Below are 22,255 nucleotides of genomic sequence, written 5' to 3' on the forward strand. Positions count from 1 at the left end.
CTTCTCTTACTAAAACCTCAGTACTGTTATTGTCTAATAAAAATAGTAATAATTGCTGTAAATAGAACAAGCCTGACTGTAGATAGTGTTAAACTGTGTATTTTTCTATCAACAAAAGGTAATAATAAAAATTAATTATTTTAGTTGGAGCACAAAAACTGGGAATAAAGGAGCTGAAACTGTCAAATCAATCTTTGATGAGTGATTTGTCGTTTTTCTTTTGTTTTTTTTTTTTACACAAGGTTGTGTGCTTTAGTATACACGGTTGCCTAGCCTGCAAACAGGCTCCCGAGTGGTGTTACGCGAGCAAAGTGAGCGGAAGAGTGGGGCCTACCGCTCACTTTGCTCGCATACCCCCCCCCCCCCCCGCTATGCTCGCGTAACCCCCCACTTGGGTGCCTGTTCGCAGGCTAATGGTTGCCTTAGAAATCAGTTGTAATTAAAAATTCCCTGAAAAAGTAAATACAAAAATATGTCAGATATAAAAGCGGATACCAGCATTCACTTTGAAAAGAAAAATTTAGCTGAGATTACATTGACCTGAAATTTTTCTTCCAGCCATCAGTGGTGTAAGTCAGAGGTGTTATAATTTCAGTTTTCCTTGACTGACTTTTTTTTCCAAATGTCAATTTCCCTGACTCAAAATAAAATTCCCTGCCCTTCAAGAAATATATTTTCCCTGACCATTTCCTGACCCGTGGCAACCCTGATTTACCCCCTCCCCACCCCTGTTGGCCTTATCATGTGACCGTAGTCACAAAAGAGATGGGTAACAGGTACACTATTATTTTAACCCCCCTGAAAAAATGTCCCCTTGTGATATGTTGAAGCTTGCAACAGAATTACTTTTTTTAGCGGTTACTAATTTTATCGATTTTTTCAGAGCAAGAATTAACGACTATTTAACTTAGTGATTTTCCGAAAAATTTAAAAAGTTAGTGATATTGTGTAAACCATAAACATACATGAATAGCTGAGATGGAAATAAATGTTCAGTAAAAGAACAAACTCACTTGAAATTGACTGCATTGCCAGAAAGAACAAAGTTACCGACATCTATTTTTAAAATAATTTTTCAAGTCGACAATGCTTATTTTGTTTCCCTTTGGGGTGGGAGGGGAGGTACTTAAATTTTAACGAGTATTAAATTTGACCAAGACAAATTTTAGCGAGCACTAAATTTAGCGACTTTAGCCAAACTCGCTATAATCGCTTAAATTAGTAGCCGCTAACAAGAGTAACCTTAAGGTATATGTACAGCACTGTAATTATTGGCAATAATAAGACTGGGTGTGGTTCCAAGGGGATCAGGTGAATTTTTTTGTTCACATTGTAAGTCAACTTTATGAAGTTATAAGACATGGACCAACATGAACCAACCCCAGTCAACTTCGATTCAATATCTTTTAATATTATTTCTTTTAATCACTCTTAATACAATCTTATAAAAGTTAACAAAAGAGTGTCATCTTTAATTTTTTTTTCTTTAATAAAAACCCTTTAAAATACATGCAGGTGAAGGTACCATACATTTTGAATAAAGGCCATACAAGTGCAAGGAAAGTTTCTTGAATAAGCCAAAAAATTAATTTCAAATGACTTTTAAATAAATGGTTTCCTGCAAGTAGTTGTAAATTGGATACAAATTTAGCAGAGTTGCATTAAACTCCCCACCTACATGTACAGCACCAATTATGCATTAGTGGAAGCATAACTCTAGTATACTACACTTTGCTTTTATTGTAACCACTTGGCCACAGATTCTGTATAATTATTTGTTTTAACAAAATAATACATAAAAGAAAAGCCTTAATGCAAAACCATTTTTGCTGTTTTCCTTTTTGTGTGAATCTGATCCGTCATTGCAAGTTTATGAGCTCAGGTCATAATAATTATTGTTATATTGTGCAGTTCCAGAAAATATCCATACCCTCCCCGGGGGTCTTAAAAGCCAAAATTTTTAAAGGAAAGTATGAAAACTATATGGAATTTCAAGAGGGGTGGGGGAATTAACCCAAAAAGCCTTCTGTGGGAGGGGTATGGATACTTTCTGGAAGAACACATTATAACAACAAACATTTTTTTTTACATGAACATGTCGTCATATCCTGGAGGAGGCAAGTGATCTGGGTCAGGTCTGTAATAAAACAAGAAGAATAAAATAAACTATAGTAATTATCACAATCACAATGCGTTCACAAGTGAGGGGGGGGGGGGGGGGATTTCACTGTCAGATTTTGCTCTAATTTGGAGTGTTCAGGATCAGTGGAAAAGCAATGTTTTTATCCATGATATTGTTAAAGATTTTATGTGAAAAAAATATACCTAGTCGAACCCCGCTTTTTCAAGGTCCCAGGGTAAATGGGAAAAAAGTTCGAAATAGCCGGGGTAGCAAAAAATTGGTAAAAAATGAAATAGTTTTAATGAAATACTGTATGGAAAGAGAGATGGATTTAATACTGACAAAGATTATATGTCAGATAAATCAGCAGATGCTGTTGCTACAACAAATCTTTGAATATTCTGTTATTGTTCAATGTTATTATTGTTTTCTAAATACAATTGTCAAACATCAAAGACAGCTGGCTCTTTGGCATTTGAATCTCAATTCCCTCAGCAGCAAACAAACTGTTGCACGAGTGAATCTTCAAGCAGATCTTCAACAAAATACAGAACATTTAATAATTCAATTTTGAATCATCAGAATAGGGACAGCAGAGCTTGTACATGACTATTTGAGCTGGAGAAACAGTTCACTACATGCAGTGTGTATTGTTGTGTAATTGAATAACATTTTGTGGCGTTTATGGATACTGCACGTATGTCAAGCATTGTCAGGTCATCAATACATTACGAGTTCAAATAAAATGCAAAACGTTTCTATCTGTGCTCTCGTGTATTCTATTCTAGACAAGTATGAAATAACGGGGTTGATTTTAGGTCTAGGGAAAGAAGGATCAGTTCAAAATAGCGGGGAATTCAAAATTGCCGAGTTCGAAATACTGATACTGTAGCTGATAGTAAATGACTGCAAACATAAGGGTAAATCCAAGAGAATTCGATCAAAGTTCGAAATAGTGGGGACTTCGAATTAACCAAGTTCGAAATAGCAGGGATCCACTGTATCAACATAAGAAATACTGTCATACTGTGCTGGTGATCAGACATAAAATCAATCTTCATAATGGAAAGCAGTCAATAAGGATGCTCATTGACATTTTAGGTTATAGTTCCACAACATGTCAAAAACAAACAGACAAAATAAAACAAAGCAAAGCTGATTTTGTAAACACACTCAAAACCTACCCAGCAAATCTCCCTGATCTAGAATCAGCACGTGACCCTCCAGGTGGGACTGGACCAAATGGGTCAAACCTGGCACCCGGTGGAACAGCTCCTCTACAGTAAGACAATAGAACTTTATACTCTATGGGTTTTCAGCTGGGTGCAAAGGAAATGGATTTTTCAGCTGGCCCTTTAGGCAAGTTAGCACCATTATGTGGTAGCCCAAAGGCCCTTTTCTAATGATACAATTTTACAAAATTAATAACCACCAAAAACCAATGAAAGCTGTGTAACTATTTGATTTTATAAAAAAGTTATTACAAATACAAACAGATGTAACAAACCGTGGCAACTGTCCAGGGTGGGGTGGTGGTCCAAATCCCTGCCCTCCTGTGGAACCCATACCTCCTGTACGAAACGGATCCATTAACATTCCACCACTGGCACTGAAAACAAAATCAACAAATAAGGTACATTGTACATAAAGGCTTGAACTTCCCTTCTCCCTCCCCGTCAAACGCCGGCTACACAGGCTAAATTTTCCCAGGAACATTGTGTTTTTCCAGAAAATATCCATACCCTACCTGTGGAGGTTCATTGAAGATTCTGAGGGGGAGCCGGAAAAGTATGAACCTAAACTGGAATTTCCAGACTGGCGGAGGGGTTCAAACCAATAAACCCTCCGTGGGGGGAGTATGGATATATTCTGGAACAACACATCAATAACACACATCACAAGAACACCTTGTTGACACACCCTGATAACATGCGTAGGTTACCCTGAGCTCAATCCTTGTCAAAACAGTTGTCATGAGACATGTAAATTACATTTAAGACTATCAACTGAATGGGTTTGACTCTATATAATTGCTACACTACATACTTTATGCAATCAGGGTACGTACAATTTTTCGGGCCAAAAATTCAGGGACTTTTCAAGGACTTTCCAGGACCTAATTTCTTGGAAATTTCAAGGACTTCTTACATTTAACTCAAACCAACGATTTCTAGTCTGTTGTACCGTTGATGTGTTTGGTGAAGAACTAAAAAAATAACTTATTTTGGCGGTCTTCTCATTGCCTTGAAGCCTTTGGACGTTCATTAAAAAAATCAAGGACTTTCAAGGACCGAAAACCAATTTCAATTACTTTCAAGACCTTGAAATCAAACTCCTGAAATTCAAGGGTATTCAAGACGCGTACAAACCCTGTGCAACAGACAGTGTTTCTTTGTACTTAATCTGGCTAGCATTTGAACAGACATAACCTTTTTAGAAGCTGAATAAAAAAATGCCAAAATAAAAGGCTCAGCAACTACATGTAAGCAACTACTGTAGATGTACTGTACATTGTACAGTAAATGTTCTGAAAAAGAAACTTTAAAAAGAAAAAGACAATGAAAGATAACTTACCCAGGGTGCCCAGGCAGCCTGTCTCCATCGCCATATCCAAATGGTCCTACTGGTGGAGCCCTACAGAGAATACGTAATTTATATCAATTTTGTAGACCTACAGTGCATTCACTATTGCAATTAAGGTCTTACAAAATAAAATGAAATTTAATAATACTTATGTAGGATTAAAAAAAAATTAGATGCACTTGTATGCAGAATATTCCTGATTCTTTGACTTCAGGCACTGGTATTGACTCCTTCAGTGTCAGTGAACGTTTCTACAAATTTGTACCGGTATTTGGAATACAGTGGTAATTCCCTTGAATGCAGCTTTTTCAATCTCTGGTCAACACTAATTTTAGACATGGCAATTTCAATTATTATTGTGTCATTTTACCATTCCCCATGAAAGTCTGGAGGTCTACGTGGAGGAATTCTTAATGGATCATCATCTATCAGTCTGCTGGGTTGCTCCCTAAAAAATAAATAAAAAATAAAAATAATTCAATCCATAATATTAAAAGTATCATGTACGTCTTTATCTTTCAATAACACAATACTTAATTTCAATATTGATATACCGGTACACTAATTTAGTAAAACATTCTTCAATATCAGTTTAAAATATTATACTAGCAAAAATCAAACACATAATTAGATACAAGGCATGAATCCATCATTGAAGGGGTTTTTTAAAATCCATAAATTAAGGTGAAATGTTAGCTGATATTGACACCCCTATATGTACATGTACATGTGCAAAACAGTGATAGATAACAAAGTCATGAAACACTTCTTATATACAATGCTCTCCAATTTTATTTTTATTTAATTACGGTTTACCAGGTTTTTTGTGGGAGGTGTGGTGGCCTAATGGTTTGTGCACTGTACCCCGAATTAAGCAGTCTGGGTTCAAGCCCTAGCCAGGGTCATTGTGTTGTGTTCTTGGGCAAGACACTTAAATTGTGAAATCAGTGTCATGCCCCTTATATCATGTTCAGGGTTTACAAGTACACTTTTTCAGACCAAAAAAATCAAGGACTTTCTGGGACCCTTCTTGGAAATTTCAAGGACTTTTTTTCATGAAATTTACCCCAAATCAACGATTTCCAGTCTGTTGTGATGTTGATGTGCTTGTTGAAGAACTAATTAAACAAATTGCTTGTTTTGGCCGTCTTCTCATTGCCTTGAAGCCTTTTGAGATTCAATACAAAAAATCAAGGACTTTCAAGGACCGAAAACCAATTTCAAGTACTTTCAAGGCCTTGAAATCGAACTCCTGAAATTCAAGGGTTTTCAAGACGCGAACAAACCCTGCATGTTTCTCACCAACCTTTGACTTTCTCTTCTGCTTCCCCTCCTTTCCTCCTGGGAGCCTGCTCTGCTTGAGCCTGAGGTAAATTTGTCCACGACATCTCTAAATATCTTTGTCTTTAACTGATCAAGTTGTCTGAAGATACTAATACAGTGAAAAGAAGGCACTTAAGATTTCAGACCTGTTTGGTAATACTACATGCACAAGGAACTTCTACATGTACTTTAATCCCTGGATTTACATGTAATCTTGGGGGCTACAGTCATGTAAACTGGCAATCTTGGGAAAATTGGGCCTATACTGTAACTGTTACAAAGCAAAATAATCGTGCTGTGAACTGCTGGGTCCAATTTGCAGGTAATAATCAGGAAGTTTTAATCAGTTTTTTTGAAATAATAGGAAGAAGTTTCAAGATGTAGAAAAATTATACAGAAAATACAATAAAATATATCTTGTAACTTTTTCTTGAACTTCTTGTGAATTGCCTCGACGTGAGGACATTGTACATAACTACGACTTAAGATCTGGCACAAGTCGAAGCACCATCAAACCTCGCAGAACGAAGCGTTCTCAGGCCTTCGTCACTTTTCGATATTACACCTCGAACTAGCTTGTTTATAATACAGCCTTTTATTGTATATATTGTAATTTTTATATTTATAGTTTATATTTATACCTTAGCTTGTTTTTTACTCTGTAATTCAGTTATTAATACTGCAATGAGTGTCTATTAAACATTACATTATTATATTTTTTTTCCTTCAGTTTTGTTTTTAAAAAATGTATAACTCCAAAACACATTACCACAAAACTACTTCTATATACAAAAAAAAAATGAAAAAAATAAAAAAAATGTGCATATTTGTGCAAGAGAACTTAAATCAAGCTTAATCTAAGAAAAACATTTACAATTGGTTCAAAACAACCCAAACCCATGGAAAAGAATTGTTCAGAAGACATACATGACACTTGGCTGTGATGGAGCTAACATATTTTACCAGGGACAGAAAGGAAGTCCTGCGTAAATTATGTCAAAAACCTGCAGCCTGTTACTGTACTCATAGTGATTCTTTACTTGTAAATCAGCAAATAAGTATCATGACAAGTGAACTTACTCTTCTATCTGTTGAGAACCCTGTGGTGTGTCATAATCAACTGATCTCGCAGTGTACCTATCAACATTGAGTTCTGTATCATGCATTTTAGATTCATCTTCATCCTGTGCAAAATAATCTCTCAGTCAGTTTATTAGTCAGTTCAAGACATAAAGACTTAAGGCTGTTAAGCATACCATTTAAAACATGTCTACATGTACTTACACATAATAATTTATTATGTTGCAGTAACATTTAAATTTATCTTGGTGTAAAACATTTCAACCCAGTTTGATTTCTATTAATTTTTGTTTGTCTCACAGTTATTAAATATTACAATCCGAAGCAAAGGGAAATAAAAATCAAACTGATTTACAAACTTTTGAACCAAAGATAAATAACGTAGTAATAGCCCATTTTAGCCTGAATTTCAGACATCCAGGGGTTTCAATAAGTTTTGGCACAAGTGGGTAGAATATAAAAACAGGCGGGTATCAACGGGCCTTCCCCCTCTAGGGGGGCCCGGGGCATGCCCCCCCCCCCCCCCGGAAAATTTTGAAATTCTATACTCTCGTAGGTGCATTTTTCTGCATTTTGGGTACTTTTAAGATTACTTTGTTGTATGTATGAAGTCAACCAGTGTAAACAGATCTGAAGAAAATTGAATTACTCAGAAACAGATCTGAAGAAAATTATGTTACTCAGACAATAATGTCTATCAAGGAAGAGCACTCTTTTAATGCCCAAGTTGCCAACACATCTGAAACATGTGATTTTAATTTTTCGTATTCGAAATGATACGCGAACGTTACGCAATAAATCAGTGCAAACTTTTCAAGTTTCTAGGCAAAACCCTAACCTTTTAATGTATTCAACTTACCCTGCGAAGAATTGACCTCGTTTGACCTTTTTTTTTTAGGTTCCGGGGCGTAAAATGCCAACAGCGTCTGTCTTTTATTTTTAGCGGCCATATTAATATTCACGCTTAGTCCCAGTCTCCCTCGATTTCAGAGTGCCTGGTAGATTTTTTTCGCGCTTTGAAACGATGATTTTACGTGTCATTACAAGATTTCGCTTCACCTTTTATGGTCCAAAGGACAGGGTAAACACCAGAATATCTTTTCTTTTTATCTTTTCTTTTCTTTCCCTAGAACCTGACAGGAATTTTATGAAATTTCTTGGTAGAAATTCGTAGCTGCGGTGAAATGATCTGGTCTGATAAGATATTCGCATTACGCTTCAAGCGTGTAGTCCGCCCATCACAAGCGGGTAGATCTACCCGCTACCCGGCTATTATTGAAACCCCTGGACATCCCTCTGTGCTCGCCTGCTTGCCAGAAGGAACGTCTGAACACATTCAGGCCTAATGCCGTCCGGTGACGTCACTACGCTTTGGTGTTAATTCATGCGGAAAAGTTTCTGTCGAGGCCATGAAATTGTGAAAGAAAAATCGCTTAAATAAAGGATTACAGGGTATAAAATTGTTTTAATAGTAAACTATTAAAAACTTGAGACAAATGAATGATATTTTAATCGACTGCAGGCTATATTCTTTTACGGAAGCGATTTAATCTAAACTGATTTGTTTTATCTAGCGATCAAAATATAATATGTTACCCAACGGACAAATACAACACACTCGTGAGTACTTTAATAAATAAATCAATTTCGACGGTTTCAGAGGCATCAAGAAACGGAATTCAATACAAAAATATCCTACTTGACCGTGGGCACTGAGTTCAGAAATCACTGGCTCATCGAGGCTGCAGGACATAAGCATCGAGCGGCATTGTTGACAAAACAAGATTACATATAAATTTGGCAAAACACTGGACTGCATGTACTGCATGTCGAAGCGACGAATGCCGCCAAATTAAACCTACCGATTTCCATTACTATTCTTCATCCGTAGGTAAACTAATAAAGTAATAAACTCAAGGTAAATGACTAATCAATTCATTTCTGGGAAGGTGAAATCTTTCGAACTCTTTCCAAACGTTTTCAAATTACAATCCTCGCGCGGTAAAATTCAGTCATAATTTCACATAATTATGCAAATAATTTTTAAATCAACCAATCAAAATCACTACCCGGTTTTCGGGTAGTGACATCACCGGACGGCATTAAGCCCAAATGTGTTCAGACGTTCCTTCTGGCAAGCAGGCGAGCTCCATCAAACATGGAGGTTTCGAGTGAAAAAACAACATGCAGTGAAGATTTCTCGAAATTAAAGGTCGATGAATTGAAAACTTATTTGCGAGAGAGAGGTATACATGCTAGTATATGCCTGTCCCTATAAACACCCCCCTCCCCTCTCCCCCCTCCTCCACCACCATCACCACCAATCTCAAATCCCGCTTATCATTGACAGGCACTTTAGTACTACAAATGTATACATACACACCATCAAATACAACATCACTTTATCTCCCAATTTCAAGGCTTTTAAAATGAACACAGAACTCAAATTTCCCCTCCGGTACTGAAGAGCATAAACATCATCAAGGCTATTCCAGTCTGGAGGAAGAGTCTCCCCCGAAATCACATTCTTGCTGTGCATTTCTCTGTAGACAAAACACAAAACAGAGTCCTAAACTACATTAAAAATGAAAATATGCTTAATCAGTGCTAAATGTAAGGATAAATCTTACATATACAAAGTAGCTTTGGTATAAACATTGCAAATGACAGAAATGACGACAGCATTTTTAAAACAGCTCGTGTTTTCGTTAAGCTGTTCACGGACATATTACTACCAAATAACCTCACCTCCTCTCCAGAACTAATGCAACGGAATCCTCGCTCGACAAGGCAGGCATGGACAGCAAGAATGACAGCGTCAAACTTGCTTCTGAGCTTGTATAAGCGGAGAAGATTTTTTAGTTTCACTTCCGCCATTTTGTCGTTTAATATCAATTTCCTTCCCAGGTTCCAGCGCTCTCGCTGGGCATCCGCGCCTTCGACCACAGCAGCCGCCAAAAAGCGCGGGAAACTTCAAGCAACTTGTGAAGTTTTATTCTTTTTAGCTTTCAGAATTTTACTCAAAAAAATGCTAAAATTTAGCCTTATCTAAAATTTTCTAGCCGAGAACAGAAGCTGGAGTGAATGTAAAGCAGAGGGCGAGGTTTAGGTAAGCTTTCAAATTGTAAAACGGCAGTCGAGAGACTAAAACCGTCCTCCCATTTTAGAAGCCGTGAATGCCATCGTCGTCTGTTATGTCAGACGGAAGCTTAAGTTTTTAGGTTTAATATTTTCATTCTTATGCATGTTCAGCCCACAGTATTCTCAAGATATGAATTCCGGACAAGACGAAAAGGAGAAGGAAACTAATTACTGTGGTAAGCTAAGTAGATTTTTTTGTTTGTGGGCACATTAATCATATTTCACCAATTGATAGTGAATTCACTATCAATTTGTTTGCCTTGACATTTCATATTTTCTAAGCTTACATGTATATGGTCCTTTCGATTCACTCTAGTACTTATCTGTTTTAATAATAACTTGATTTTTACAGCTTATGTGACGAAACCTTACTCAATTAATTTACAGTGTGTGGCTGAACATTTTTTTTATTACTCTGCGTATCCGCGAGTTGATTCCATTCCAGGCACGCTCACATCTTTCGCTGTAAAATGTTTTCTGACTCAAAACTTTTAAAAAAATTATTGGAATGACTGGGCTAGTTTAATAGAAGATATTTTTAACGCCCCTATAAGGTCATGGGTACAGTTGATACGTAGCGAGGTATCTTTGGGTAGAAAAAAAATTCTTATGATCCAACTGCACCGTAGCGTGCTCAGTAGAGTACAAATAAATGGTGAAACGACTGACAAATATATATATGTTATTTGCCGGCCGGGAGGTCCGTATTGGGAAAAACTGTACCCGAGGTCTTGAGTACAGCCCGAGGCCGCAGGCCGAGGGCCGTGCTCAATACGCGCGGATTTGATTTCAATGTCGAGTCCGACTTGATCGACAAGCAAGAGTCAAGCATTAAGCAAGACAAACATTAATTCCGAATAAAATAGCTTCGCTTAAAATGAACCGTACTCAAGAAATGTTCAGCTTAATTTACATTGCAGAAAATCAAGAAAAGTAAATGAAGTCATACTAAAATATAGCACAAATATGCCACAAAACCTAACACTTTTAAATCGATTTCGGCTTCCCGAACAATTCCCGATAAGCTTAAATGTTTTGAAAAGTCTTGATAGAAGCTTTGCAACTTTGTTAAGCCTATTTTTCTGATTCAAAAATACTCTTTGACCGAAAAGCAGTTGGAAAGATTTCCGCAGAGCACCCTACATAATTATGCATACAAATATTCCATATAATCCTTCACACACGAACGGCAGTCATGAACAGAACGAGAGTTACAAAATTGTATGCATAATTAATGTAGGGTACTCTGCGGAAATCTTGCCAAGCAGTTCAACAAGCTATTAATACACTTGTATTTAACAAATTAATAATCTCTGCGTTGATTCTTATTCTGATAAACAGTGCCAAACTGAATGAAATGCGTAGCGTTTACGTACGGCACAATATTGTGATAATTTGTCCGTTTTTAATCAAAGAATCTCATTTCCTTGAATGATGGTAAATAGTGTTCTGTTTAAGCAAAAAGTGACAAATAAACAATGCAGTTTAGCACATAGATAGAGTCTAAAAAACCGAATGAATTTTACCGCAATGGTGTGAAAATCATTGCGAGATGAACAAACAACGGCAAACTGCGAACGGTAAACTACAACTCAATTTTGTTGAGAAATAAATAAATACCTCGCCTTTTGAAGAACTTTGAGGCCTTTAATTCCACTGCTTTTTTGTCCTTTAGCATTAACAATGGATGGTGAGGCTATTTTTGTCTTTGGAGAGCAAAACTTTCATGTGTTCGTTAGACTCAAAGGTGCAAAATGATTTCGCGCCGTGAGCGGTCCGTATGCGGGGTCCGGATGAGAAAAACCGGACCGCTGGAGCGCGCGCAATTAGCCAATCAGATTAAAGGATTCAGGATTCCGGACCGCTGAGATGCTTGAGAAAAAAATAATAACCTCTTACTAACCGAGCGCGAGGGCTGTACTGGGGAATATTGGCCCGAGGTCGTGGCAGTGCGGACCGAGCGCAGCGAGGTCCGTACAAAAACGACCCAGGGCCAATATTCCCCAGTACGGCTCGAGCAAGCTAGGTTAGTAAGTAGTTTATTATATGGCACTCGAGCCATGCTTGTTTATTTTTCTGTTAAAAGCACTTCCGGTCACTTGCATTCAAAGGGCTTCCTCCGTAAAGTGCAGTATGATGACGCGAGCAACTCAGAAAGAACAAGCTACCACGAGTTTGAAAACAAATTTATTGATCGTGACGAAGAAGACGAATATTCACCAAGCGGATTTTATTATTCTTAAGATCGGGGAAGTTCTAATGTAGAAACTGAAACAGGCATCACTGAAAGCCAGAAGGCCGCTCGGCTAACCAAACTGAGGTTTCTTGGCCATCATTCGGTGTTGAAGTTGAACGTCTCAGCTCCCGTAACTTTCGGCTTTCGTCCCTGGCTCGTAAACCGAAGTGTAAGGGTATTTTTTTTAAAAAAAGGACAAGACAGTTCTATGAAGTGCCCACTGGATTGGAGTCGCTTAATTCTCCCGCTTCAAAAAGAGCATCTTCGACTTCGCCGTCTTCATCAATCGCCTGAACGGCTTCGCGGCTTCTTTCCTTCGCCGTACTACGCGTACTTGTGAACCTAGTGACTGGCACTTCGCAGCTAGTTCTCTTCTCGATTTTTTAAACTCGGTGTCGTTGAGTATGTTGAATGGACATTTCTTCTCAGGTCTGTATGGTTCGTTGAAAACTGGAAATTGCTGCTTGCTCGTACTCTTCTCCTTTTTTTGGTTCGACTGTTTAAAAAAAAAATCGCTGCGTGAAGGCTATTAATTCTTTCATTTGTCATACTATTACCTTCAATGTAGCGGAGTAGAGCGTAGATTTCAGTAGCCGTCTTCTTATTTGTGTTTATGGTTTTCCGTTCGTTTATAAAATCGTCTGCGGTATGGCCTAGCTCCTGGCTTTCGGTGATGCCTGTTTAAGTTTCCACATCAGAAGTTTCCCAATCTTTAAGATAATTCGGTTGAAATTCGCTTGGTGAATATTCGTTTTCTTCGTCCTCGTTGTAAGCTCAGTAAAATATGAATCCGTTCGGTAGTTTCTCTCCGTTCGCAGGTTTAGTTGGAAATTTGAATTTGCCGGCTTTCGAAAAAAATACACGGCTTGGACCGTTTCCATGGAAACGGTCCGTATGGCAAAATCCCGACCAAGAAAGAACCAATCAGAACGCTCGGATTTGCCTAAGACTGGCTTTGCCATATAATAACCTGCGATATTGTATAGGTAAGTCATTTGATTCATATTTAAACTAAGGTTAAAAAAAGCAATCAGGTTCAAATGGGACCCAGTTTAAGCCTGATTTTATTCAAGCGTTCTTTTCGTAACTGCGCAAGTTGTGTTTGTAACTGTGATGAACTTTCATCTGTTAAATCTATCTCCCGCAATTGAAATATGAACACACATGAGAGTTACCGGTTGTGGCACAACTTGCAAAAAAACCGCTCGGGCTCGCCTGGCTCGCTGGCTCGCCAGTCTCGCCTCGCTATTTTTTGCAAGTTGTGTCCACAACCGGTAACTCTCATGTGTGCGGGGGTCGCAATGCCAAAACTCTCATGTGTGTGGGGCCCGCAAGGCCAGCCCTTTTGTGTGCGGGGCTCGCAAGGCCAACCCTGTGCTAGGAATAAATATCAATTGAACAAATATTTTTAAGGTATATACACCGAAAAATGGCTGCCGCAAGATATTCGTCAGAAGTTTTGCAAGCTATGATGGAGGAAAACCTCCGTGAATTTCAAGAAAACCCCCAAAGAAATTTAACTTTTTTATTGGCCCACACCGATTTTAACGAATGGCTCCGTGTATGGAAAATGAACATACCGGAAGCTAACGAAAACAACAAAGATCTTTACACTTTTGCAAGAAAAAACAAAAAAAAGTTTTATGAGCTTTTGGTAAGCGAAATTGATGACTTACAAAATTTAAAAGCAAGCTTTGGACTTGAAGTCAAATTTTCAAAAAAAATAGACGGTGAGACGCAACACATGGAACACTATTTCAGAGAAAGTGAACCACACCTTTTTTTAAAAAACGACAAAGACCAAATAAAAAAAGAGTTTGACAAATTTATTGACAAAGCAAAGGGAGAAATTGAGGGTTGGTCAGAGAACGGCTCTGGGTGGGCCATTGAAAGAATAACAAATGCGTACATCAACGTTGCGCGTTATCAGCCATTGAGAGGAGGAACTTATTTGCCTTTGCCCCCAAAGTTGGCAAACAAGAAAGCAATTATTAACGTGCAAAACAGAGATAACCAATGCCTAAAATGGGCTTTGAGAGCTGCATTATTTCCTCCAAGAGATGGGAAAAATCCACAAAGAACAAGCAGATACCCAGTTGACGACGGCATTAACTACAATGGAATCAATTTTCCAACTCCACTAAAGCAGATTGACAGGCTTGAGGCGCAAAATAAAAACCTTGCAATAAATGTGCTTGGGTGGGACTCAGAAGACGAATGTGTGATACCTTTAAGATTAAGCGAAAAAGAAAATAGCATTCCCCGTATATTTCTTATGTTGATTGAGTCAGGATTAACACAGCACTACTGTTTTATAAAAAGAGTAAGTGCTTTGTTACATGACCAAACCGGAGATCAGCATAAAAAACACTTTTGCATGATGTGCTTGACAGGTTTTACAAGAGAAGACTTGCTCGAAAAGCACAAAAAATATTGCAATGGCGCTAAAGGCAGACCAACAAGAATCGAAATGCCGGAGAAGGGGAAAAACACTCTTTCTTTTAAAAACTACCACAAACAAATGAAAGCGCCTTACCAAATTTACGCCGACTTGGAGGCACTGCTAAGGCCAATAGAAGGGTGTAAACGCGAAACGGCCGAGGAGCGCCAGAAAAGAAAAGACCTTGGTGAAGAAGTGAAAGACATGAAGCCGAGTTACACAGACAAAACAGAACAGCACGAGGCATGCGGATTTGCTTACACAGTTGTAAGGAGTGATGGTGAACACGAAAAAACATTTGTGTACAGAGGACAAAACGCCGTTGAAGTATTTTTGAACTGTCTTTTAAGTGAAGAAAGAAAAATAAGATATGAATTGTCAAAGCCAAAACCTCTTGTGATGACGGCAAAAGACTGGGTAAACTTCAAAAATGCAACCAATTGCCACATTTGCGAAGAAACGCTAATGAAACAAAACTTTTTGGACTCTTTGCCAGTTTGGATTGGAAACAAAAAGGAGCTTAATTACTTTGGGCAGATGCACAAAAAATGTTATTACAGAAAGGAAAAAGAGGTAAAAAACCTGGATACCGAAACCCACTATAAGCTAAAAAAGCTTGAAAAAGAAACACACAAATTAGCAGCGAAAAACCAAAAAAACTGCTTAGCGTGCCACAAGCCGCTTATCCAGCCGAACTACAAGGATGTGGTAAAAGACCATTGCCACATAACAGGCAAGTTTCGAGGAGCCGCACACAACATTTGTAACTTTATGATGCGATTAGATCCGAAAAAGGTCCAAATACCAGTTGCATTTCACAACCTGAGGGGTTATGATGCGCACCATTTAATGCAGTCAATTTCAAAGATTTCAAAAGAGGCAAAGAAAGAAGTAAAATGTGTTGCAAACAACATGGAAAAATACATCACATTTTCACTTGGCAAACTGCGTTTTATAGACAGCTTAAACTTTCTTAAAGGAAGTCTTGATTCACTTGTAAAAGCGATGCCGAAGGAGGAATTAAATATAACAAAATCTAATTCAACACAGTCGTCTGATGAAAGTTTTGAACTTCTTTGCAAAAAGGGAATCTATCCTTACGAATACATGGACTCATGGGAAAGATTTAGCGAAACAAGTTTGCCTGAAAAAGAAAAGTTTTACAGCAAACTTAATGATGAGAACATAACGGATAAAGAGTACGAACACGCGCAAAACGTGTGGGAAACCTTTGGCTGCCAGACCCTGGGCGACTACCACGATTTGTACGTTAAGACTGACGTGACCCTGTTAGCCGACGTCTTTGAAAGCTTCCGAAAACTCTGTCTTGAGAAGTACGGGTTGGATCCCGCGAATTATTACACGACGCCAGGCCTTGCTTGGGACGCACTCTTGAAAAAGACAGGCGTGGAGCTTGAGTTACTTACAGACTATGAAATGCATCTTTTTGTCGAAAGGGGAATAAGAGACGGGATTTCGATGGTAAGCAAGAGGTATGCAAAGGCGAACAACCCTTATGTTGAGGGATTTGACCCGAGCCAGCCAAAAAAATACATAACGTACCTCGATGCGAATAACCTTTACGGGTGGGCAATGAGCAAGCCGCTTCCAAAAAGTGGATTTAGATGGAAAAAGGTTATGCCAACAGAAAAAGAAATAACGACAAAAAAAGGGTATGCAAAAGCTGGATGGATTTTAGAGGTGGACTTGGAATACCCGAAAGAGCTGCATGACGCCCACAACAGCTATCCATTAGCACCAGAGAAAAAGAAAATAAACAAAGAAATGTTTTCGCCTTACCAAAACAAAACAATAAAAAATCTTGATTTGCACCCGCCAGACACCGAAAAGCTTGTTTTAACTCTTGAAGACAAAACCAATTACGTCGTGCATTACCGAAACTTGCAGTTTTATCTAAAACAGGGAATGAAACTCAAAAAAGTGCACAGGGTCTTAGAGTTTGAACAAGAGGCGTGGATGGAGCCGTACATCCGGATGAACACAGAATTCCGAAAAGAAGCGAAAAGCGACTTTGAAAAGAACTTTTACAAGCTGATGAATAACTCAGTTTTTGGAAAAACAATGGAAAACCTGAGAAACCGTGTAGACATAAGAATAGTGCGCAGCGACGAAACAAAGAAAATAAGAAAATTAGTTGCAAGCCCATTGTATTCAAGACATGTAATGTTTTCAAACGATCTGGTTGGAATAGCCATGCGAAAAAGTAAGCTTTTTCTTAATAAACCGGTCTACACAGGCATGACCATCCTTGACGTAAGCAAGTTATGTATGTACGATTTTTATTACAACCACCTGAAAAAAGAGTACGGGGAGCGTTGCGAGCTTTTGTATACAGACACAGACAGCCTTTTGCTTGAGATAGAAACAGAAGACGTTTACGCGGACATGGCAGAAAACATTGACAAGTACGACACAAGCGACTACCCGAAAGATCATTCGCTGTTTTCAACAAAAAACAAAAAAGTTTTGGGAAAAATGAAAGACGAATGCGCAGGAAAACAAATTTCAGAGTGCGTTTGTTTGAGGCCAAAAATGTATTCAATAATGACAGAAGGTGAAAGCAAAAATGAAATTGAAAAAATAAAGAAAGGCTTCCCTGAGGTGGAAATAAAAGAGTGCGCGTGCGCAGGGGCCGGGAAAAGAATGCAGGCAATAATGGCAAACGATGAAGAATTGGTCAAAAAAATAATAAAGAAACATCCGAAAGCAAGTGTGCTAAAATGTTGCAAAATGCTAAAAGTGGACGAAATAAATATAAAAAAGGCAAAGGGGGTAAAAGAGTGTGTGACAAAGAAAAAGATAAATCACGAAAATTTCAAAGAAACACTTTTCCAAACCAAGGAAAGCTTTCACGAAATGCACATGCTAAGAAGCTTTAAGCATGAGTTGTGTTCGATAGTGGTGAACAAAAAATCGCTGTCCTCCTTTGACTCAAAGCGATGGATAGCGGATGATGGGATACATACAAATGCTTACGGGTATAAGTTTTGCGAAACAAAGCCTACATAAACATAACGTTTAGAGCTTTTCTGAGCCCAAGGGGCTCAAGCACTAAGTGCTTGGTGGTAACTGTGTATTTGGAGGAATAACAAGCAATTCTTCACGCACGAAGCCGCGCTTTGGACCATCGTGCAAGTAATTAAGAACTGGCTGATTAGGTTTAGTAACAGACCTTTCAATGCTGTAGACTTTTAATGACCAAATCGGATCTGTAGCCCTTTTTACGCCGCCTTCCAGCTCGCCAGGTTGGTAGAGATAGCGCACATTAACGAGAGAGGGTATTTTTTTTTCTTTCTTGCCAACAGGCCTTGTATATTTTGAGGACGGTTTGGACGAAACAGCCTTTTCTTTGATTGCAGTAGCAGGTTTTTTTCCAGTAAGACTGGTAACTTCGTTGTTCAGAGCGGTAACAACTTCGGGAAGCCTTTTTACCCACGCTGTCGACCGCTGGCCAGATGGCAGGTTCATCTCGACACCGTACTGATAACCAAACAGGCGCCCTGCCAGTGTTTGATTAAAACGTTCAACAATAGCTTGATCTCTGTGAATGTTAACACGCCCGCGTCTAATATAGGTTTTGTGATTTTCCATTTCTTTAGTAACAGCTCCCATGAATTCGCGACCAGGGTCAACTTGCAGCATCTGTGGCCATTTTAGTGCACTTCGCCTGTAAATTGTCTGAAAACCTTTTGCAACCTCAGTTGAATCTTTGGAGGTCAAAGGCTCGGCCTCTTTGAAACGGCTGGCAACGTCAACAACAGTCAGAGCGTATTTGTAAACTTTTCGCCCTCGCGGCAGTTTGTCGTGTGGCAGAAAAAGAAGGTCCGCCTGGTGGACCGCGTTAGGGGTAGAAACATCGAATTTTGGGCGAGGAACGTATCGTGGTGCCGGAAGGTAGATCTGCCAAAGGGCCTGCTTAACTAGCCACTTTTTTGCGGCATCTTCGGAAACCTTGGCCGCCTCGGCTAATTTTTTTATCGCAGCAATTCCCTTCCAATAGCCCTGGGGGCTATAGTAGACTTTCGAGATTTTCTTCGAAAAGTTTTGCTCCGCAAAAATCTTTGCATTCATGCGTATACAAGAAAAAAAAGAAACGTTTAAAGAAACCGAAAGGCAGCGTACCCAAGAGCAAGAGCGCCTGCGCCAACGAACATAAGTTCACCTTGTTTCTGCTGCTCGCTTGGCTGATAGAAATCAGAGAACTTGGGTTCTTTCGGAGGAATCATTTGTTTGTCAGGATGTGCCTGGTTGTAGAGTTTGAAAGCGTAGTCTGTGTTCGTAAAGTTTTGTTTCGCTTGCTGTTTGATCTCATTGTTGGTTTCGATCCAGTCGAGAAGCTTCGTGCGGTCGCGAGAGTACTTCGCGTAAGCTGCCTGGTAAGCCTCGAGAGCTTTGTCGTGTCTTTCTTTTTCTTTCAAAGCGGCGTCATCTCCGCCACCCAAAGCTCGAGCAAGATAGTTGCCGCCAATGAAGGCAGCAGCGTTCAAGATAGCTCCGCCAGCCATAATCGCTACGCTTGCCATTGTGTGTTTTTGTTCTTATATTATGATATTTTTTTTTAATTGGTGGGGAGAATTTTCTGGTCCTCGAGATACTGTTTAAGTGCAACGCTGCCAGCCATGACGGCTGTGAACTTTACATAGTTCATAAAACTGCTGCTTGGGTCGGATGTGAAGTTTTCTTTTACAACTTTTTTGGCAGCCCAGCCGATTCCGGCGGCGAGACCTGTAATGGTGGCGGCATCCATGAGCGTTTTCACGAGCTTGTTGTCGGACATGGCGGTTCAGTATAAAATAATAAAAAATATTCAATTGAAAAATTTTTTTGTTTATTCTTCACCGTTTTGCGAAGCAAAGTTTGCAACTTCTTCACCAGATTCAACTTCTTTTGTTTTTTTTATACCTCTTTTAAAAATTGTATCCTCATCCTTTTGCACCCGAATAGCGGTTTTAACGCAAGTTTTGGAAAATTCAAACCAAAGTAATGCAATACCAGCCATAGCTGCACCTTTAACAAGGTTGTCAAGAATAAAACCAAGGGACATTGTCGGTATAATAAATGAAAAATAAATGTTCAAAAGAAATTTTTTAATCCATCGGACGGATTCCTCTTTGTTTGCGAGGTCTAATGGCATTTTGGATTGTCGAAGGCGTGTCTGAAGAACGCGTTGCAACCCTTCCAATACTTTCTGCTGTAACTGGTGTGTCATCAGTTATAAGAGTTGGCGGAGCTTTAAATGTTGGACTTCTTTTTTCGTTTATAAAGCCTTTTATGTCTTCGCGTTTCACATAAGTTGTAACGATTGCACCGCCGATACCAAGCAAAGATATCCATTGATTTGTGGTGAGACCGCTTGATTGCGGCTGAGCCTCGGGCGGAGCTGGTTCCGTTACGTCCGGTGGTGTTGCATTTCGCTTTGCAGCAGCAGATTTCTTTTCCTTTTCTTTTGCAATTATTGCAGCAGCCTCGACAGCAGCTTTTTTCTGTGCTTCACGAGCCTGTTTTGTTTTTTCAGCTGCAAGCTTGCCAGCAGCAACTCGCTTTGGATTTTTGGCAGGCTTTGTTGCTGGAGTTGTTGAAGTAACTTGTTTCTGTTCTTCTTGAGCGATCGGAGTTTGTTCGAGCTCGGCCATTTATAATAAAAAAAAATAATATTTAAATAGAAAATTGCTCAGCAAGATTTTTTGCTAAGCAATTGCTAAGCATTGTTCAGTAATTACTTAGCATTTTCTTAGCATTGCTCAGAAAAATCTTCAGTAGTGTTTGTGTCCGCATCTTTGGAAGCACCTTTGGTTTCGCACAGCGAAGTGTGCGACTTTGTAGCTTCGTTTAAAACAATGTGCTTTGTTGTGATGAGCGCAGCATTTGCAACGGCAAGAAAGCGGCCGCATTTCAAAGCCAGACCGCCTGCCAAAGTGGACAGCTCTTTGCTGATGATGTAGTCGTTTTTGAGTTCCTTCTGATAATCATTGACGTCCTTGATATTTACGGCCATACCAACGACTTTAGTAACAAGAAAAATAAAGCTGTCAATCAAGCTGTCGGTTGTTTTGGATCCAACGTATGCCTCATATCTCTTTAAGTACTTTTCAACTTCTTTATCTGTCAAGCGCTTCACCTGCTCGTGTGTCAGTTGCACACCGATTGCTTCTTTGGCTTTTCCTGTTGAAACAAGGATTGCAAGCTGTTCACGCAAAGCAGGAATGTCAGGGCCTTGAATGAGTGCCATAGCGCTTTCTGTACTTTCTGGTTCAGCTCCTAGCAGTTCCATTACGGAAGCTAATTCTTGTTCACTTGCAGCGCCCTTGACGCTCTCGGGAGGAGAAGTTGCGAACGGGTCAGCCATTTATTACTCTAAAAAATATGTTCAATAAGAAAATTTTGTGCCGTAAGGGTGGCGATGAGAAATGACAAGATGCGAAAACTTATTTTTTTTTAGCTTTAAAATGATTTCTTTGTAATCCTCATTGGCAAGTTCGCCAGCGTAATCCTCAAAGATTGCCTTCGTGGTCTTGGCAGAGGGGGTGTAAAAGAAAACGATTGCCGCAACATTTTCGCGGAATGAGGATGTTATGCTTGTCAATTTTTGAGTTAACACCCATATGCTCAAGCCTGCGTGGCGAGCAGAGAAAGCAAGATTCACCAACTCCCCTGTTCTTCCTTTTACATCTTTCGAAGCAGCACAGTCGTCGAGGATGATAAGCGTGTTCGTACCCTCAAAAAGAAATCTTGAAAGCCTTAACCAAGATTCCACCTCGTGCTGCTCGCAAATGAAAACAAAAAATCGAATATCTTCCTCAGCAAAGCGATAATAAGTCTTGTTGTGCTCGAAAGTCGGGCAGATGAGCACGATGTAGTCAAACTTGCCTCGGAAAGGGCCACAAAGCTGATTGACCACGTATCTTGTTTTTCCTGAGTTCGTTGGTCCCACAATGAGGGCGTTGAAGTGTATATTGGCAGGATCCATCTTCGTTCGTATATGTACCTAAGGTACACTTTTTCAAAGAAAAAATTATAAAAGCACAGATTCTAACTGCCTGCCAAGTATATTCATTTGGGCGTCGCTGATTACGTAAATGTGGCAGTTCAAATTACCTGAGCCGCTTGCTTTCCTCTCTAGCTCAAGCTGGACACCGTCCTTTGTGTTCACAAGGCGCGTGCCGCTTCCGTGCATCGAGTGGTCAGCCATGGAACGCAGATCAATAAGAAGGCCAAACTTGTCTTCTGTGTAAAACTTTTGCAGAGTCATGTGCTGCGTTTTATTTTTTTCTTTCATGTAGAATCTTTTAACTTCTCCCCAAATGTCCAT

The 22,255-nt window shown here is 39.3% G+C and overlaps 2 protein-coding genes across 4 annotated transcripts in view; one reads left to right on the forward strand and one right to left on the reverse strand.

Annotated features, from left to right (window-relative positions):
- Positions 1-1,390: 1,390 nt before the first annotated feature.
- LOC144665746 (proteasome inhibitor PI31 subunit-like) lies at positions 1,391-9,990 on the reverse strand. Its single transcript, XM_078527044.1, is given in 10 exon segments — positions 1,391-2,137; positions 3,307-3,399; positions 3,630-3,731; positions 4,697-4,756; positions 5,076-5,153; positions 6,012-6,137; positions 7,109-7,212; positions 9,492-9,623; positions 9,625-9,651; positions 9,857-9,990. Coding segments are annotated over 10 exon segments (903 nt in total). The 5' UTR covers positions 9,986-9,990; the 3' UTR covers positions 1,391-2,085.
- Positions 9,991-10,075: 85 nt separating this feature from the next.
- LOC144665664 (uncharacterized) overlaps positions 10,076-22,255 on the forward strand; it is a 40,566-nt gene continuing 28,386 nt past the window's right edge. For 2 of the 3 annotated variants that reach the window (XM_078526940.1, XM_078526941.1), the window contains exon 1: positions 10,099-10,425. In XM_078526940.1, the coding sequence (XP_078383066.1) occupies positions 10,353-10,425 (73 nt within the window). In that variant the 5' untranslated portion in view covers positions 10,099-10,352. Of the gene's footprint in view, positions 10,426-22,255 lie in introns of all 3 variants that reach the window. The other variant, XM_078526942.1, reaches the window with a different exon arrangement.

The sequence above is a fragment of the Oculina patagonica genome, chromosome 9, assembly GCF_052425735.1.
Source record: "Oculina patagonica isolate OP01 chromosome 9, crgOcupat, whole genome shotgun sequence".
In the NCBI taxonomy this organism is placed as follows: domain Eukaryota; kingdom Metazoa; phylum Cnidaria; class Anthozoa; order Scleractinia; family Oculinidae; genus Oculina; species Oculina patagonica.